At 45.0% G+C, this 20,154-nt stretch overlaps 1 protein-coding gene across 1 annotated transcript in view; it reads right to left on the bottom strand.

The window, feature by feature from the left end:
• The window catches only part of Cfap77 (cilia and flagella associated protein 77), a 197,805-nt gene extending 186,395 nt beyond the window's left edge, over positions 1-11,410 (bottom strand). The window contains exon 1 of the mRNA XM_012947861.2: positions 11,161-11,410. Within this exon, the coding sequence (XP_012803315.1) occupies positions 11,161-11,349 (189 nt within the window). The 5' untranslated portion in view covers positions 11,350-11,410. The remainder of the gene's footprint in view (positions 1-11,160) is intronic.
• Positions 11,411-20,154: the final 8,744 nt, after the last annotated feature.

Here is a 20,154-nt window from a genome sequence, read left to right as displayed (position 1 = left end):
CTGTGTGTGCAGAGGCATTCACCCCGTGCACACGAGTGTGGAGGCCAGAAGAGGATGCTGGATGTCCGCCTCTGCCGCTCTGCCGCCTTATTCGCTCAAGACAGGGCATGTCACTGAACCTGGAGCTTGAGCCATTTTCTTTAACTTAGCATGTCTGACTAGCAAGCCACACCTGTCCTCCTGTCTCTGCCCTCTTCAGTATCGGGTCTGTAGGTGTGCACAGCCACAGAGGACTTTTTTGTTTAAGATTTATCTTTATTTATTTGTTAGAGACAGACAGAGAGGGAGAGGGAGCCACAGAGAGAAAGTGGGAATGGGCACTCCAGGGCCTCTAGCCACTGCAAACAAACCCCAGACACATGCGCCACCATGTGCATCTGGCTTACGTGGGACCTGAAGAATCGGACCTGGGTCCTGAAGCATCACAGACATGCGCCTAAACCGCTAAGCCGTATCTCCAGCTCCATGCTGGACTTTTTACATAAGTGCCAGGGATCAAACTCAGATCCTCATGCTTTTCAGAAAGTGCTCTTACACATGCAATCATCCCCCCAGCCCATGCACTCATTTCTTTGGGGTTTTTGTTTTGTTTTTATGAGGCAGAGTCTCACTCTAGCCCAAGCTGACTTGGAATTCACCATGTAGTCTCAGGGTGGCCTCGAATTCACAACAATCCTCTTATCCCTGCCCCCAGAGCGCACCCCTGGCCAGGCACTGTCTTATGGTTTCTGGAATCCTCATGACTCTCCTTAAACCAGTTGCAGACTCTAGTCCCCTCCTTTAGGATGTGGAAATTGGGTGTCAGTGATAAGTTAACCCTCTGGATGGCAGAGCAAGCCAGTGGCTGAGACAGAACTCATTGGAACCTGCTAACTCCAGAGCCTGTCTGAACTACTTGTGGATTTTTCTGGGAGGAAAATGAGGTTTTATATCTGCCTAAGCAACCAACCACCAAATCCTCTATTTGTTGGGAGGGAGGAGGGCTGTCTGCAAATAACAGATGCAGCTGGAATCATCTGAACAGTCCTCATTTACACTGACACAGAAGCTTGAAAGAGTCAAGTTAAAATTGAATTATTAGTGACCAACAAACACTTGGGCTATTTGTTCTGAACAAAAAACAAAAGTCAAATGAAAGGCACAGCACAGTCATATATCTGCTAAAACCCACTATATGCCTACGTGACCTTGTTTTGACCCAGCCCAGCCCAAGGGTCCTGAGGCAGGAGGGAGAGAGGCAGGCTCAGCAGGGACTCGGACGGAGCCAGGTTCTCAGGGGCCAGGACAAAGCGCTGTCATGCTGTCCTGCCTGCATGCGTTCTCCTGAGCAGGAAGTTAGAAGTAACCCAAGCATATATATTGAACTAGCATGTCAAAACTAAATAAAGCTCCTGCACAACCAACCAGACAAGATATGCCCTCTGGTGCAAGAGTGGCATAACCATTAAGGGGGTAACTATTTTCTAATTGGATTGCAGGTCTGCTCCATGGGAGGGAGTTCATGCCTGATACTGAAAACCTAGTCAAAAGTGTATGGCTGGTGGGCTGGAGAGATGGCTTAGCAGTTAAGTGCTTGCCACGGCTTTCATCCCAGCACTTGGGAGGCAGAGGTAGGAGGATCACTGTGAATTTGAGGCCACCCTGAGAATACATAGTGAATTCCAGGTCAACCTGGGCTAGAGTGAGACCTTACCTCGAAAAAAAAAAAAAGTAAAAAGGCAGAGAAGATGGATCCGGTGGTGAGCTCAGTAGAAAACGGCAGAGGATGATCCAGAGAAAGAAACCCTGCCTCAAATAAAGTGGGAAGGCAAGGACTAATCTGAAAGTTATCCTTTGACCTCCACATACATGCAGTGGTGGCACATGTGTGCCTGCTCTCTCATACACACACACACACACACACACACACACACACACACACACACACGCACACACACGCACACACAAAAGAAATAAATAATAAGGGGGCTGGAGAGATGGCTTAGTGGTTAAGCACTAGCCTGTGAAGCCTACAGACCCTGGCTCAAGGCTCCATTCCTCAGGACCCACGTAAGCCAGATGCACAAGGGGGTGCATGCATTTGGAGTTCCTTCACAGTGGCTGGAAGCTCTGGCATGCCTATTCTCTTTCTATCTATATTCCTCTTTCTCTCTCTGTCTGTCTGTCATTCTCAAATAAATTTAAAAAATAAAAAGGCCGGGCATGGTGGCGCATGCCTTTAATCCCAGCACTCGGGAGGCAGAGGTAGGAGGATTGCCATGAGTTCGAGGCCACCCTGAGACTACAGAGTGAATTCCAGGTCAGCCTCGGCTACAGCAAGACCCTACCTTGAAAAAAAAAAAGAAAAGACAAAGTAAGTTGGGCATGGTGGTCCACACCTTTAATCCCAGCACTCAGTAAGCAGAGGTAAGAGAGTCCTCATGAGTTCAAGGCCACCCTAAGACTACATAGTGAATTCCAGATCAACCTGGACTACAGTAAGACCCAACCTCAAAAAACAAACAAACAAAAAGAGACAAAGTAAAGCCAGGCATGATGGCGCACGCCTTTAATCCCAGCACTCGGGAGGCAGAGGTAGGAGGATCACCATGAGAGTTCGAGGCCACCCTAAGAATACATAGTGAATTCCAGGTCAGCCTGAGCGAGGGTGAGACCCTACCTCAAAAAAAAAAAGGACAAAGTAGCCTTACTTACACAGTGAATAACACTTGAACCTGAAATGTTCTGGAAGGTGTTGAAACTGGGACTGCTGACTCCCCACTTGGTGTGAGTTCTTTCTGGAGAAGCAGGCTTCCCACCTTTTGAGAGCCACATGACCAGAGGGTGGCTCAGTTCATCAGGGGGAGCCAAGGCACCCCTTCTTCAAAGGAACAAAGAGGAAGGCATGTCCACTGCCAGCTCAGAACAGCAGCCCTGGAGGCCATGGTGAGAAGCCAGTGGAGGGTACAGCTCTGGAATGGCCACCACAGCCCCGGCAGGAAGAATCCTTCACTGATTCAGATCTTGCTCTCTGAAGGATGTGGTCAGGTGTCAGCAAGAGGGAGACTTTGGCTTAAAAAGAAGAAAGGGGGCTGGAGAGACAGCTTAGTAGTTAAGACATTTGACTGTGAAGCCAAAGGACCTAGGTTCAATTCCCCAGGACCCACATAAGCCAAACACACAAGGGGCACATGAGTCTGGAGTTCATTTGTGCAGTGGCTGGAGGCCCTGGCACACCCATTCTCTTTCTATCTGTCTCTCTTCTCTCTAGCTCTCTCTACTTGCAAATAAATAAATTAAATTAAATAATAAAAATATAAAAAAAAAAAAAGAAGAAGAAAAGGAGGATGAAGAGATGGCTCAGCGTTAAAAGTGCTTGCTTCAGAGCTGGGTAGGAGGATCGCTGTGAGTTCAAGGCTACTCTGAGACTACATAGTGAATTCCAGGTCAGACTGAGCTACAGTGAGACTCTACCTCAAAAAATAAAAATAAAATAAAATAAAAAGTACTTGTTTCACAAACCTGCCAACTGAGTTTGATTCCTGACCCTATGTAAAGCCACCCAAAGTGGCATGTGTGACTGTAATCTCAACATGCCTACAGCAATTGGATGCAGAGCAAGAGTCTCGCAGACTGGAATCTGGCTAGCTTATTCGGCAGCAAAACAAGAGAGAAGCTGTCTCAAAAAAAGTGGGGGCTGGAGAGATGGCTTAGCGAGTTAAGGCACTTGCCTGCGAAGCCTAAGGACCAAGGTTCGGCTCCCCAGTACCCACATAAGCCAAATGCACAAAGTGGCGCATACATGTTTGTAGTGGCTAGAGGCCCTGGTGAACCCTTCCTCTCTCTCTATCTGCCTCTCTCTCTAATAAATAAATAAATAAACTATTAAGGAAGGAAGGGAGGAAGAGGAAGCTGGGCATAGTGGTGCACGCCTTTAATCCCAGCACTGGGAAACAGAGATAGGAGGATGGCTGTGAGTTCAAGGCCAGCCTGAGACCACATAGTGAATGTCAGCCTAGGCTACAGTGAGACCCTACCTCGGGGGAAAAAAACGTGGAAGGAAAGGATTGATAGCCTGAGATTGTCCTCTGGCCACATATACTCTCTGACACAAACAAATAAAAAGGAGGAGAAGAACACAGTCAGGTATGTGGTGGCTCCCACCTTTAATCCTAGCCTGCTGGAGGCTGTGGTAGGAGGATTGCTGTGAATTCGAGGCCAGCCAGAGACTCCATAGTGTATTCCAGGTCAGCCTGGGCTAGAGTGAGAGCCTACCTCAGGAAAAGAAAAGAGAAAGAAAGGAGAGAGAGCGAGAGAGAGCTATAAGTGTAGAAAAATGAAATCTATTCCCTGGCCAGCAAGACCAGGCCTATTAGGATGGTTTTTAATTCCTTCCAAACATTTTATTTTCTCCTATTACAGTGTAATTGGATGTAAGGGTATCTGAGCAACCACAGGCATATTCTTTTTAGCAGATATACTGCATGTAACATTTCCCCTCATGCTGGATGTAATAAAAACCGAGACATTTCTACTACTGCATTTTAGCTGGCCAGCCTTCTGTCTATGCATTCAGTTCACCAATATCAGAATTTATTAGAGATGTTAAGCTATTAGCGGGCATGGTGTGGCTGCCTGCATCCAATTTGAACAGCTTGTCCTAAATAAATAACTCCTCATGATGGTGAAGATAATGACCAGGGAGCCGCTCTGAGTTTTACCATCTAGAACTTGAGTTGGGATGAACAGCTACAAGAGAGTGGAGGGTAGGATCACTCAGACCCAGAGAGTTGGCTTTTTCCACTCTCCTCGCCTTTTTCAAGAACCTACTTTTGTCACCTTTCAAGGTCATCTTTCCCAATTCCTTCCAAGGGCTCCCTCCCCCTCCCCCCCCCCCGCCCCCTCACCATTTGAACCCTCTGGGCAATGTTGTTCACTGGGAAACTCAGAGAGGATGACTCAGGACATTGTGTGTGTGTGTGTTTCTCCTCATTCTCCCCAGCTAAACAGTTAAGTCCTTGTGGGCAGAGGACAAATTTTGAGCTTGTTTCTGTGCCCCCTTCACCCTGCCCCACAGAGCTTAGAATGGTACTGGGCACTTAATAAGCATCTAAGAAGTTATTTCTGGGGCTGGAGTGATGGCTTAGTGGTTAAGGCACTTGCCTGCAAAGCCAAAGGAGCCAGGTTTGATACCCCAGTACCTATGTAAGACAGATGCCCAATGTGGCACATGAGTCTGGAGTTTGTTTGCAGTGGCTACAGGCCCTGGTATGCCCATTCTCACTCTATCTGCCTCCTCTCTCTCTCTCATAAATAAATAAATCAAATACTTATGCTGGGCATGGTGGCACACACCTTTAATCCTAGCACTTGGGAGGCACTTAGGAGGACCACCGTGAGTTTGAGGCCACCCTGAGACTACATAGTTAATTCCAGGTCAGCCTGGGCCAGAGTGAGACCCTACCTCAAAAAACAAAAACAAACAGAAAAAAAAAAAAAAAGTTATTTCTGGAGGCTGGGTAGATAGCTCAATGGTTAAAAGTGCAGGATTGATTACTGGAGTTTGAATCCTCAGAACCAATGTAAAGCCAGACACAGTGGCACATGCATCAGTAATCCCAATGTGCCTACCACACTGGGAGACTCCTAATGCTCTCGGGCTAGCCCATCCGGAGTTCACAGCAGCAAACAGCAAGAAACTCTGTCTCAAAACAAGGCAGAAGACGAGGACATATGCCATGCCATGCATGTGCTCCCTCCACACACACAGAAAGAGAGAGAGAGAGAGAGAGAGAGAGAGAGAGAGAGAGAGAGAAGTTATTTCTTGGCTATCAACAAGTCCCAAGATATCAATAGCACTCACTTTCGAAAGAACGTTGAGTGAAATAATACTGGGATCAGATTCCTTTGTGAACATCTTTTGACTGTTACATAGGATGTAACCAACCTAGGTTGTCATTGATTAATTAGTCATGGATTATGGCCAAAAATTAAAAAAAAAAAAATGGGGCTGTTGAAGTCACGAGATAGGAGTCTCATCTCATTTCCAATACCAGGTCACAGTTGCCTCCCAAGTGAGTGTTTTCCCCTGGCTGGGCCTTACTAGCCTCTAAAAAGGAATTGCATGAGATGTCTGTAAGCTTCCTTGTAACCCCAAATGCTGCAATACTATGGCTCTATTTTACAAATGCATGCGCTTCTTATTTGTGACATGAACCCCCACAGAAAAAAACAAAGCCGGTAATAAATTATGGAAAAATCGGGTGCCATGATCTGTTTGCACTCTCTGAGGGTGCTCGATTCAATCAATGCCACCCCTGTATGCAGCCTGCCTCTCCGGGGCGATAGAAGATTCAAAGCTGTCAGAGGAGCAAACCAAGCAGTGTCTCCCCATAATTGTATTGACAGGATATCAGCTGAGTTCCCATGGCAGGAAGGGTGCGCCCCTGACAGGTTTTGTGAGGGAGCCTTGGAGGCTATTGTTGCCAGATTCTATGTTGAGTTTCAGGATTCTGGGGAGATGAGAATCAAGAAGAGAGAAACTTGCTTCTTTTCCAATTTAATTTTATTCTTCCCAGAGAGTCACATTGGGAAGAAAACTGGCTGGTTTGCACGCCATGTCACTTTCACAATAGAGGAGAAGCCCTTGCTAATGAAAACTATTTACATCTTTTCCTGGTCACATAAAACACCATCTTGACACAATTAAACCCCATTAAATAACCAGTTGGCTTGGCTTTCAATAAGGCCTCTGGCTGATGTTTGCAAAGGAAACACCTGCTAGGATGTCTGACTTTTTCCTGTGGCATACTACAGACCTACTCCTGAAGAGCTGGTGTGTACATGTCCTGGTAAAATCCATAGGTGGAAAATAGCAAAGTTGGATATGTTCAGTCAATGTCTCCACACCTTAAATGAAAATGTATTGTAGCTGGGGAGATGGGTCAGTGGCTAAAGATGTTTGCTTGCAAAGCAAATCAGGCCGGGTCCATGCCTCAGCCACCCACATAAGGCAGATAGGCATTTGTCTGCAGCAGCAAGAGACCCTGGCGTGCCTGCATACGTGACATATGCACACACACACAAATAAACATATATATTTGTCTGTTTGTTTTTTCAAGGTAGGGTCTCGCTCTAGACCAGGCTCACCTGGAATTCACTATGTAATGTCAGGCTGGCCTCAAACTCACAGCAATGCTCCTACCTCTGCCTCCTGAGTACTGGGATTAAAGGTGTGTGCCACCACAACTGGCTGAAAATAAGTATTTTTTTTAATGTTGTCCTATTTGCTAGGGAAAACAATCCCCCAATATGCTGTAATGAATAATTCTAAAGTGCTGTATTCTTTCAATTGAGATTCATTCCTACAGGCTCAGGCAGACAAAAACCAAAATATATCCTAGTTCCCATCACCCTTCCTGAAGACACCCAAACACGCACACACCAGCACAGGACCTGAACATTTGGGCCAGTGACAGGACTCTACAGGTCAAGTTCAGTAGAAATTCCAGGACCATAACTATTTTCAACATTGCCCTTTTCTGTGAAGCCAAAATCTCCAAAATTTCATAATCCTAATATTCTTCACATTAGAGGAAGCTGTTTGAAGTGGCCAGGAGGGGAGTCTATGGGCATAGCTTCTGACCCAGGCCTTGACAGAACCTTGAGCCAAAAGCCCCGCAGAGATGGCCTCAGAGTATTCATTTATAAAAAAGGGTCTGGAAAAGATAGCAGCCCAGCTTCCTTCTCAACACTCGAGTTCTCTGCCAACTTTTTATATAGGTCAGGTTTTGCTAGAAGGTCTTGTAGGAAGGAGGAAACAGTGAATGCCAGTATCATCTTCACCACTATGAAATAAATACCTTCTGGAGCTTGAAACCCCGAGGACAGCCAGGGGGAAAGGCTGCCCCCTGCTGCTCCTGGAAGGAGAAGAGACTCCTAGGCTCTGTCACCTGAGAGCATCAGGATGCGGAGCGGGTTTCTTAGCGCTGTCACCAGAGGCCAGGACAGTCTGTGTGATGGTCTGAAAACAGAACCCCATTGATGGGTCAACCATTGCCTATACATTTTTTATTACTAAACTCCAGCTCATGAATCAAAGATGAAATTGGTCCGGGAAGCTGTTCAGCCAGTGCCACCTAGTGGCCAAATGTTGTCCTTGATATAGTCAAGAGGGGAAAGAAAAAGGGAAAAAGGGGTTGGGGGAGTACATATATACATATATGGTATATTTTATACATATGTACATTTATTAAACATACATTATGTGTATATTATACTTATATTACATGTTTGCATTATACATTTATATACACATGTACAATTTATGTGTAATTATATGGCATATTCTTATGTGAGCATCACCTAAGAATTCACTGTGGGACTGGAGAAATGGCTCAGAAGTTAAGGCACTTACCTGTGAAGCCTAACCACCTGGGTTCAATGCCCCAGGAGCCACATCAGATTCACAAAGTGGCACATGCATCTGGAGTTTGTTTGCAGTGGCCAGAGGCCCTTGTATGCCAACTTTTATATAGGTCAGGTTTTGCTAGAAGGACTTTCTCTCTGCTTGCAAATAAATAAACAAACTATTTTTTTAAAAGAAAAAAGAATTCATGGGCTGGAGAGATGGCTTAGCAGTTAAGGTGCATGCCTACAAAGCCAAAGGATCTAAGTTCAATTCCTCAGGACCCACATAAGCCAGATGCACAAGGTGATGCATGCATCTGGAGTGTGTGTGCAGTGGCTGGAGGATAATTCTCACTCTCTATCTGCCTGCCTGCCCCTCTCTCTCTCTCTCTCTCTCTCTCTCAAATAAATAAATAAAAATAAATTTTAGCTGGGTGTGGTGGCACATGCGTTTAATCCCAGCACTCAGGAGGCAGAGGCAGGAGGATTACCATGAATCTACCATGAGACTACCTAGTGAATTCCAGGTGAGCCTGGACTAGAGTGAAACCCTACCTTGGAAAAACTAAAATTAATTAGTTAATTAATTTTAAAAAATAATTCACTGCGGAGAATGACTCCATAAGGCCCTTTGCTGTATGTCTGGGTGGGAAGCAGTTGCCCTAGAGTAACACTTGATTAAAAGCAATGACCTAAGATCAGAGCCGCTACTCAGAAGTAGCAGACTTGATCCTCTCTTCACCCCAGAATAGTGAACCTCAATTGTCTGACCCATCTGCCTACTGACAGTGGCTAGTCTCACTAAGGAGCAAGCAAAAGACCTGTTCCACTTTGACATAGCAGAAGGACTTGTGCTGAATTTGTAGCCATCTCTCTCTGCAGTATTCTCCATCCCCTGGGGAGCATTATTAGCTCAAGAAGGCAAGAAGACACCATTGCTAAAGGACCCAGTAATTCTAGCACATTGTTAAGAAAGCCCAGGGATAGAAAGAAAGAAGGGAAGGGAGGGAGGGAGGAAACAGCAATAATAAAGCTTCTAGATGGGCTGGAGAGATGGCTTAGCGGTTAAGGTGCATGCCTGCAAAAAGCCTAAGGACCCAGGTTCGATTCTCCAGGTCCCACGTAAGCCAGATGCACATAGTGGGGCATGCATCTGGAGTTTGTTTGCAGTGGCTAGAGGCCCTGGCACATCTATTCATTCTCTCTCTCTCTCTCTCTCTCTCTCTCCCCCCCCCTGTCTCTAATAAATAAATGTTTTAAAAAAAAAAAAAACAAAAAACTTCTGAGTTCTAACCAGAGCCTGAAGTCAGACAAATCACTGTTGCTGAACTACCTGGGCTTCCACCCCTACCCCAGCAACACCCTCCCAAAAAAAAATCAGCAAAGTTGAACTTTTTGTTTGTTTGTTTGTTTTGTTTCTTGAGGTAGGGTCTTTCTCTAGCCCAGGATGACCTGGAATTCACTATGAAGTCTTAGGGTGGCCTTGAACTCATGGCAATCCTACGTCTGCCTCTCAAGTGCTGGGATTAAAAATGTGCACCACCGTGCCCAGCTAAATTTTTTATTATTAAATTATATTTATTGAGGGAAGTACAGAGCCAAGAAAAGACTTCCACGTGGAGGGTGTGGACAAAATAAGAGAGAAAAGAAAGTTCGGGGCTGGAGAGATGGCTTAGTGGAAAGGATCCAGGCTGGACTTCCCAAGACCCACGAAAGCCAGATGCACAAGGTGGTGCATGCATCTGGAGTTTGTTTGCAGTGGCTGGAGGCCTTGGCATGCCATTCTCAATCTCTCTCTCTCTCTCTCTCTTCCTCTCTATCTGCCTCCTTCTCTCTCAAATAAATAAAAATTTTAAAAGATCATATAAATGTTTATATATATATATGAAAGTTCAGGGAGCTGCTGCTATGGGGGGATATGGAGGGGAATAAAGAAGCCATGTGGAGAGTAAGGGCTAAGGGGCCTCCCCTTGGTTCAACCTAGCTGGGCCTAGGCCAAGGGAAAAATTCAACCGCAGCTGAAGTTTCCAAGTGGACAGAGGCTTGAATGTATTTTTAAGACAACACTGCCCTCTAGTGTCTCTCGGTAAATTTGCGCCATAGCTATCCGCCTAACCACCAAACTTCAACTAGACTTTTCGGGTGGCTCCGGGTCAAGCGTGGCAGTGTGAGCGCCAGCGTGGGGTTTCCAGTAGGCGGGAAACCAGACTAAAGTCCTGGAAGCAGGCAATTAAAGATGAGGCGATCTAGCTAGAAACGCAGCTCCCTAGCTGTTGACTGGGAATCTTAAGCTAGCGTTTCACGCCTTTTTTTTTTTTTTTCCTCAAGGTTGTAATTTGGAGTACGATTGGGCAAAAGTTAACACGAAAGATCCGGAACACCTGCTGCACAGAAGCAGTTCGGGCATTCCGGGAGTGGGGGATAGGGAAGACACGAATGGGTACCTGTGACCCGTCTGTCCCCCTTATGGTTTCACTGGCAGCTACTGGGAAGACCACAGAAGCCAACATCGTGCGTGCGGCAGCAGAGTCCCTCAGGGGATATCCTAAGTTTCCCAGTGACTCCCGTTAGCGGGTGCTATTGTCACAAGCCCACCTTAAGCATGAGAAGGGTACTGAGGCCCAGACGGTGAATCCTGCCCAGGACTGCAAGGGACCCAGGCCTATGTGGCCCACGTCTGATTTCCAGCATTGCTCTTGGTCCCTGGGCCGGGAAGGCAGAGCTCAGCACATGGAAACCCTCGGCCACGAGGGTACCCAAGAGGGGCCTTACCTTAACGATGAGCGGGTTCTGAAACATGGAGTCCCGTAAGACGCCCAGCCTGTGGTTCTCCATGCCCGGACGGATGTCGGCCACTGTCAGCGGCCGCCGAGGGGGTGGGCAGATCTGGCTGACCGTACGGAACACGGGCTTCTTCTTCCATCGGGTGAGGTCCTGGTGGGGTTTCTCCGTCCCAGGCATCTTGGAGGGCGCCTACAAGTCGGTCCCCGGCTGCAAGCCCACACTTTGCCAACTTCCAAAGACCACCCCGCTCCAACACCCCGAGCTCGCCTCTGGCTGCACCACAGAAACCCCGGGGAGGGTCCCGAAGGTCAAGCCACCACCGGAGCTGAGCGCGCCCACCTGCGGCATCCTCTCTTCGGTGCAAGGAGCCTTAAACCTCATATAAACCCCCTTCGTTCTTCAGATTGTGATCTGAGCACCACGCTGCTGTTTGGGAAAGAAAAGGAAATCAACATCACCCCTTGAGAACAAATGGAATGGCCCGTCTCCATGGCGACCGGACGCCAACAGCTCCAATGCTTTCTCCCCAGAATTTATTGCGACCACCAGGAGAAATGTTTTCGAATCTTAAGGCCACACAGGAAAACCAAAGGGTCACGTCTAGGTTATGTTTAAAGAAACCCGGCTCTAGAAGAACTCTTTTTTTGTTGTTTTTCAAGGTAGGGTCTCAGTCTAGTTCAGGCTGACCTAGAATTCACTATGGAGTCTCAGGGTGGCCTCGAACCCACAGTTATCCTCCTACCTCTGCCTCCGAGTGCTGGGATGAAAGGCATGCGCCTCCACGCCTGGCTTAGAGCGACATTTTTACTTGACTTCTAATTCGAAGACCTCTCTCTCTACACTACCACAGGTCATTCAAGGTTCCCCATCTGTCCCCGCACTGCACAGGAACACCTGCCCTTCCGCAGAATACCACTCTGAACTTTTCTTGATGAGATAGAAGTCCACATTCGAGGCCTGATGGTGCTGCAGACCCACTGGGTGATGTCACGCCTGGAAGCCCCCACCCCCACACTCGCCTTCTGTGAAGTGGGTGAAAATTGAAAAGTCTATAGTATGTCCAACCTGCAACCAAGAAAAAGTATGAAGCCAGGCGTAGTGGCGCACGCCTTTAATCCCAGCACTTGGGAGGCAGAGGTAGGAGGATGACTGGTAGTTCAAGGCCACTCTGAGACTATGTAGTGAATTCCAGGTCAGCCTGAGCTACAGTGAGACCCTACCTGAGGGGAGAAGATTGCTATGAATGTGGCCCAACACAGAATCATAAACTGAGGAAAAAAAATCATAAACTGAAACATTACAAGTTTTTGTGATTTTCTTTTTTTGATAACTCTATTCCAACTTCTAGAGAGTGAACTTTGTTAATGCAGTGTTAAAGAGTTGGCCACTTGCCCGGTGTGGTGGCACATGCCTTTAATCCCAGCACTTGTGAGACAGAGGTAGGAAGATCACCATGAGTTCAAGACCACCCTGAGACTACATAGTGAATTCCAGGTCAGCCGGGCTAGAGTGAGACCCTACCTCAAAAAAAAAAAAAAAAAAAAGAGTTGGTCACACCTGAAAGGGAAAGTGAACAACTCAGATTCACTGGAGTTACCCCAGGGTCACTGGGGTGATTTACTAAATCCAAATGTCTGGTATTCTGCTCTTTTTGTTGTTGTTGTTGTTTTTCGAGGTAGGGTTTCACTGCAGCTCAGGCTAACCTGGAATTCACTATGTCATCTCAAGGAGACCTCGAACTCACAGCAATCCTCCTCCCTCTGCCTCCCAAGTGCTGGGATTAAAGGCATGTGCCACCACGCTGGGCTTGGTGTTCTGCTTTTTAAAAAGTCTCACAAGGCCGGAGAGATGGCTTAGCAGTTAAGGTGTTTGCCTGCAAAGCCAAAGGATCCCAGTTGGATTCTCCAGGACCCACATAAGCCAGATACACAAGGGGGCACATGCATCTGGAGTTCATTTGCAGTGGCTGGAGGTCCTGGTGCGCCCATTCTCTTCCTCTCTTTCTCTACCTCTTTCTCTCTCTCTCAAAATATGTATATATGTTTTAAAAGTCCCATAACCCAGGGCTGTGGAGATGGCTTTAAATCCACCAAGCAACTTTAATCTGTACCAGCACCCACAGCAAGCCAGTAACAAAGTGGCTCACGTATCTATCTTTGATCCGCACATGCCTGTAGCCTTCTCAGTGGCAAAACAGTGAGACAACACCTGTCTCAAACAATGTGGAAAGAGAATCAACACACCGGGGTGGACCTCCACATGACAGCTGCAGCTCACGCTGGCCCATGCACACATACACAACTAAATAAAAATTTTAAAGTCCCATAACCCCACACCCTGAAGCATTTATTTTGAAAAAGTTCAAACCTATGGAAAAGTTAAAAGTTGAGCATGGGCTGGAGAGATGGCTTAGCCATTAAGGTGCTTGCCTGTGAAGCCTAAGGACCCAGGTTCAATTCCCCAGCACCCATCACATGCATCTGGAGTTCATTTGCAGTGGCTACAGGCCCTGGTGCACCCGTTCTCTCCCCAATCCCTGCCTTTTTCACTCTTTCAAATAAGTAAATAAAAATAAAATATTTAAAAAATTTAAAAGTTAGCTGGCCACCCTGAGACTACATAGTGAATTCCAGGTCAGCTGGGGCTACAGTGAAACCCTACCTCAAAAAAAAATTTTTTTTAAGTTGACAAAAAAGTACAGTGAAAACTCAGGTTCTGGAAAGCCTGCTCAGCAGTTAAAAGCACTTGCTTGCAAAGCCTGCTGGACCAGGTTCTTTTCCCCAGTACCCAGGTGAAAACAGATGCACAAAGTAGCATGTGCTTCTGGAGTTCATTCACAGAACTAAGAGGGCCTGGCATGTCTATGTGCGCACTCGCTCGCACTCTCTCTCTCTTTCTCTTTCTCTCTCATAAACAAATAAAACATATTTTTACAAAATAAAAAAAAACTCCAGTCCCTACCTTGGCCACATTTGCTTTCACATTTGAGTGGGCTTCTGTACGCACACACATACACAAATTCTGCTAAGTTGTGTGAAAATATCTCAATATCATCTTTGACCCTACATACTTCATCATGTATTGAAGATATTTCCATCCATGACTATAATGTTCTTATCATGTCCAAGGCATTTAACATGGTGTGATAAAAGTGTCCTCTGCGGAGTGATCGAGATGTTACTCAGTACTCCAGTCACTTCTTTCCAGGACTATGATACCTTCTGAGTCATCCCAAGGTCACTGCCATCTGAAAAGAGAAGATTCTCTTCCCAAAGTGAGAGTAGTGTTAATATAAGGGTATAAATATTAAGAGAAGTGCTTACTGGGCAGTTTGATAGGTATAGTATATACATTTAGTGAGACAGCAGCAGACGTTATACTCCTAGGGCTCATGACTACCCCTGTTTTAAGTTTTCAGTATCAGGGATGGCAGTGACTTTGGGATAACTCAGAAGGTATCATAGTGCTGGAAAGAAGTGACTGGAGTACTGACTAACATCTCGATCACACCTTCCAAGGCTCAGGGTTCATTGTGGAAGAGGTGGCGGAAAGAATGTAAGAGTCAAAGGAAGGGTAGGACTCCTTACAACATGCTCCTCCAGACACAAAATGGCCTGGATATCCATGACCTCACAGTGCCTGACACTACCTACAGAAGACCATCATAAGAGGAGGAAAAGATCATTACATCAAAATAAAAGAGAGACTGATTGGCAGGGAGAGGGGATACGATGGAGAATGGAGTTTCATAGGAGAAAGGGGGGGGAGGACATTTCCATAGGATATTGTATACAATCATGGAAGTTGTTAATAAAAAATTAATTTTAAAAAGTGTCTCCTCTGCAGTCCAGAAAGAAAAGAAGTCCAGTAATCCTTTTTTCTTAAATGACTTTTATATTTAGGATGTGAGGGCAATCTGGCTGTGACATCTATCACCCCACTGATGCCAGGGTGGATTTGGCTGATCTGGCTGACTAGTGGGCGTCCCCTTCCTCCCTCACCATTCCATATGCGTCCCTCCCAAAACTGTGCACTCTGTCAAAAAAGACAAATTTCCCTGAATAGAGGAGGGCTGGTTTGTGGTCAAGGGTATGTGAGTAGCTGTGCTCCCCTGCTAGAACCCCCAAACAAGCTCCCAAGTGTTGGGATTACAAGCATATGCCACACCACACCTGAAAGATTGTGCACTTTTTGTTTGTTTTGTTTCCTTTTGATTTTTTTTGTTTTTAGGGGTAGAGTCTTGCTCTAGCCCAGGTTGATCTAGAATTCACTATGTAGTCCCAGGCTGGCCTCAAACTCATGGTGATCCTCCTACCTCTGCCTACCTAGTACTGGGACTGAAGGCATGCGCCACCGTGTCTGGCCAAGTGTGCACTTTTTTTTTTCCCAAACGTAAGTTCAGTTTGTTTCTTTTATTATCAGTTTTTAAACTATTCCAAGAAATTTTGTATTATCAAAAACATCACTTTTTATATTATGTTTTTGTAAAGTACTTCGCTATTCTCTGGGATTAACTAAAGTTCACGGGCTGGAGAGATGGCTTAGTGGTTGAGCACTTGCCTGTGAAGCCTGAGGACCCCGGTTCGAGGCTCAATTCCCCAGGACCCACGTTAGCCAGATGCACAAGGGGGTGCACGCGTCTGGAGTTCGTTTGCAGTGGCTGGAGGCCCTGGTGCGCCCATTCTCCCTCTCTCTCTCTATCTGCCTCTTTCTCTCTCTGTCTGTTGCTCTCAAATAAATAAATAAAAATAAACAAAAAAAAAATTTTAAGTTCACTATTACAACTTCCATGGTCTAATTTTATAGGATACCCAATCTCTCCTACTATATTTTCTAGTCAAGTTTACGTAGTCTTTCCATCACATGTTAATTATTAAAGAATGAAATTTCCAAAAAAGATACCACTGAACTACTGTTTGCTTAATAAAAGTGTTATACTAAGACATTCCTTGTTCTTGGATTGGAAAATTCAATATTGTGAAAATGGCAATCTTACCAAAAGCAGTCTACACATTTAATGCAACTCCCATCAAAATTCCAGTGGCATTCCTCATGGAAATAGGGGAAAAAAAGCAAAAATTCATTTGGAAGCAAAAAAAAGCTTTGAAACTCTGTGGCTGCTAGAGGAAAAAGTAGGGGAAACCCTTCAAAATATTGGTCTTGGCAAACACTTTCTGAATATAACCCCAACCACTCAGGAAATAAAACCACAGATCAACGGCTGGGACCTCATGAAATTACAAAGGTTTTGTACAGCAAAAGACAGTCAATAGAACAAAGAAGCAACCTTCAGAATGGGAGAAAATCTTTACCAGCTATACATCTGACAGAGGATTAATACCTAGGATGTACAAAGAACTCAAAAAACAAAATAATAAGAAATCAAACAACCTGATTAAAAAATAGGCTATGGCTATGGAACTAAATAGAGAGTTCTCAAAAGAAGAAATATAGACTTCTGGTTAAGGTGGTGGCATAGGTACCACGCCAAAGCAGCCTAGGGGGGGAAAAGACAAAAAAAAACTCAGCAAAATACACACTTTTACTAAAAATTGAGGTGTATAGGAAATTAATTTAGCAGCGGAGAAGTAGAAGAGATCCAGAGCATCCAGACCCGCACAGGCCAGCAAAAGCGGCTCTGGCAGCTCGGCCAACTGTGGTGGCGCACCAGAAAGCCGCCGGGCTCGACTCCAGCCACAGGAAAAGCCAGGTGCAGGGATTTTCCCCTCACACCGGCGCTCTCCGCAACTCAAGAAATGTGAAGGAGAGCGGCAGTGAACAATGGAGGAGCAGACCACGAGGTAGAAGAACACGTGGAACAGTGAGAGAACCAGAGCAGCTGCAGCTCCCTCCCCTCCCCCACCACCTGAGCCCAGCTCCAGTGAACAGAGCAGCGGTCCCGGGACCGGCCACGCCAACTTGAGCCGACAGTGGGACCCAAGCAGGAGCAGAGCAGCAGCAACATCAGCGGCTCCAGCACCAGCAGCAGCGGCCCCAGCAGCAGCAGACCCAGCAGCAACAGCTTCAGTGGCAGCAGCAGCAGTGGACCCAACAGCAGCAGTTTCAGCAGCAGCGTGGCTCCAGCAGTGGCAGCTACAGCAGCAGCAGCAGCAGAGGCAGCAGCAGCAGCAGAGGCAGCAACGGCTACAGACCCAGCAGCGGCAGCTTTAGCAACAGCAGTTCCAGCAGTGCGTGTGCTGATCTGCAGGGCCACAGTTGCCAGGCTCAGTTTGCCCCACCAGAAAAGCCAGTGCCCAGCTCCAGAAATCAGAACAGCAGCCGGACAACCCCAGCAGCAACTTGACTGAGACCAAAATCATACAAGGTAACTGGGATTGCACCAGGGAAGGGTTTCACTTGGTCACAAGCTGAGACTTGGGTCCCTCAACAGACCAGAAATCTTAACCTCTTTGTTGATAGAGGATCTGGTCATTATAATAACTACTCTTGCATACATACTTGGGGCTGTTTTTGATTGAATGTGTACAGTGCTTAGTTAACTTTTAGAATCTACCTGTATTTTTTCCACTCAGCCTACTTGATACTCCCATAGCAGGGAAACTCAACCCCTAGGAGCACCTTTGTAGATACTCTGAGAGTCTTAAGTGCCACACCTAACACCTTAAGCTCCTACCCTGAAAACATATAACATCAAATCAATTGATAAGCTAAGAATACCCAGATAGCTAGAAAATCCAAGCATTAACTTAATCCAAGATGCAAAAATATATACATTATAACACAAGAAACACTAAAAAGCAAGACAATATAAATCCACCTAAAAGTATTAATGCATCAGAAATGACTTCCAGTGAGAACTAGTTATAGGAAATGCCTGAGAAAGATTTCAAAAGAAATTGTAAATATGTTCAAAGAAGTCAGAGAACAAATCAAAGGAGTCAAAGAGGAACTGAAAGAGGAAATCAAAGAAATCAAAGAAGATGCAGGACACCAATTTCATGAAATAAAGAAGGCAATACAAGACATAAATAAGGAAATAGAAATAATAAAGAAAAACCAGTCAGAATTACTAGCAATGAAGAACACAGTTAATGAAACAAAAAACTCTGTAGAATATCTCACCAGTAGAATGGATGAAGGAGAGGACAGAATATCTAAGCTAGAAGACCAGGTGGCAGATCTAATACAGTCCAACAAAGAGAAAGACAAACTTATAGAAAAGCATGAGTGAGAATTTCAAGATATTCGGAACACTATGAAAAGATCAAATATAGGAATTCAGGGCATAGTAGAAGGAGAAGAATTCCACTCCAAAGGCATAGTAGGCGTCTTCAAAAAATCATAGAAGAAAACTTTCCCCAAATCAGGAAAGAGGTGCCAATGCAGATACAGGAAGCCTTTAGACCCCCAGCCATACAAAACCTGGAAAGAACCTCTCCTCGCCATATTATAATCAAACTTCCAAACACACAAACCAAAGAAAAAATATTGAAAGCAGAAAGAAAAACCAAATTACCTACAAAACCACACCCATCAGGATTACAGCAGATTATTCAACACAAACTTTAAAAGCCAGAAGGGCTTGGAGTGATATATTCCAAGTTCTGAAAGATAACAACTGTCAACCAAGGTTACTTTATCCTGCAAAGCTATCCATTCAAATAGATGGAGAAATAAGGACTTCCCTGACAAAAGCAGGTTAAAGGAGTATTTGAAGACAAAACCAGCTCTACAGAAAATACTTGATAGAATCCTCCATGCTGAAGAAAAGGAAAAGCACACATATAAGGAACCTAGAAAAAACAAGCAATACTCAAATACTAGTTAACACAAGAGAGCAAAGGTAGAACCAGAACCATACACACAAAAAAATGGCACGCATAAATACACAATTTTTAATAATATTTCTTAATATCAATGGCATCAATGCCCCAAAAGACATAGGTTTGCAGACTGGGTTAAAAAGCAGGATCCTACAATTTGTTGTCTCCAAGAAACTCACCTTTCTACAAAGGATAGACATTATCTTAGGGTGAAAAGTTGGAAGACGGTGTTTCAAGCAACTGGGCCTAGAAAACAAGCAGGGGTTGCTATCTTAATATCTGACAAGGTAGACTTTAGTCCAATGTTAGTAAAGAAAGATAAGGAAGGTCACTTTATATTGATTAAGGGCACACTCCCACAGGAGGACATCACAATCCTAAACATATATGCACCTAACATGGAGGCTCCCAAATTCATCAAACAAACACTATTAGAACTAAGGTCACAGATAACACCAAACACAGTGGTGGTGGGTGACTTTAACACCCCACTCTCATCAATTGACAGGTCATCCCAGGAAAAAATAAACAGAGAGGCATCTGGACTAAATGAGGTCATAGAAGGAATGGACCTAACAGATATATACAGGACATTTCATCCAAAGGCTGCAGAATATACATTCTTTTCAGCAGCACATGGAACATTCTCTAAAATAGGCCATATATTAGGACACAAAGCAAATCTTAACAAATTCAGGAAAATTGAAATAATTCTTTGCATTCTATCTGACCACAATGGAATTAAACTACAAATCAGTAGCAAGAAAGGCTATAGAGCATACACAAAATCATGGAAAGTAAACAATACACTACTAAATGATGAGTGGGTCAATGAAGAAATCAAGAAGGAAATCAAAAAATTTATACAGTCAAATGATAATGAGAACACAGCATATCAAAATCTCTGGGACACAATGAAGGCAGTTCTAAGAGGTAAATTTAGAGCCTTAAGTGCCTATATTAAGAAATTAGAAAGGTCGCAAGTAAATGACCTAATGCTTCACCTTAAAGCCTTGGGAAAAGAAGAACAAGGCAAACCAAAAATCAGAGACGGAAAGAAATAATAAAGATTAGGGCAGAAATTAATGAAATAGAAACAAACAAAAAAAAAATCCAAAGAATTAATGAAACAAAGAGTTGGTTCTTTGAAAGGATAAACAAGATTGATAAACCCTTAGCAAATCTGACCAAAAGAAAG

This window comes from Jaculus jaculus, chromosome 1, assembly GCF_020740685.1.
Source record: "Jaculus jaculus isolate mJacJac1 chromosome 1, mJacJac1.mat.Y.cur, whole genome shotgun sequence".
In the NCBI taxonomy this organism is placed as follows: domain Eukaryota; kingdom Metazoa; phylum Chordata; class Mammalia; order Rodentia; family Dipodidae; genus Jaculus; species Jaculus jaculus.
This window is presented reverse-complemented; position numbering and strand designations above follow the sequence as displayed.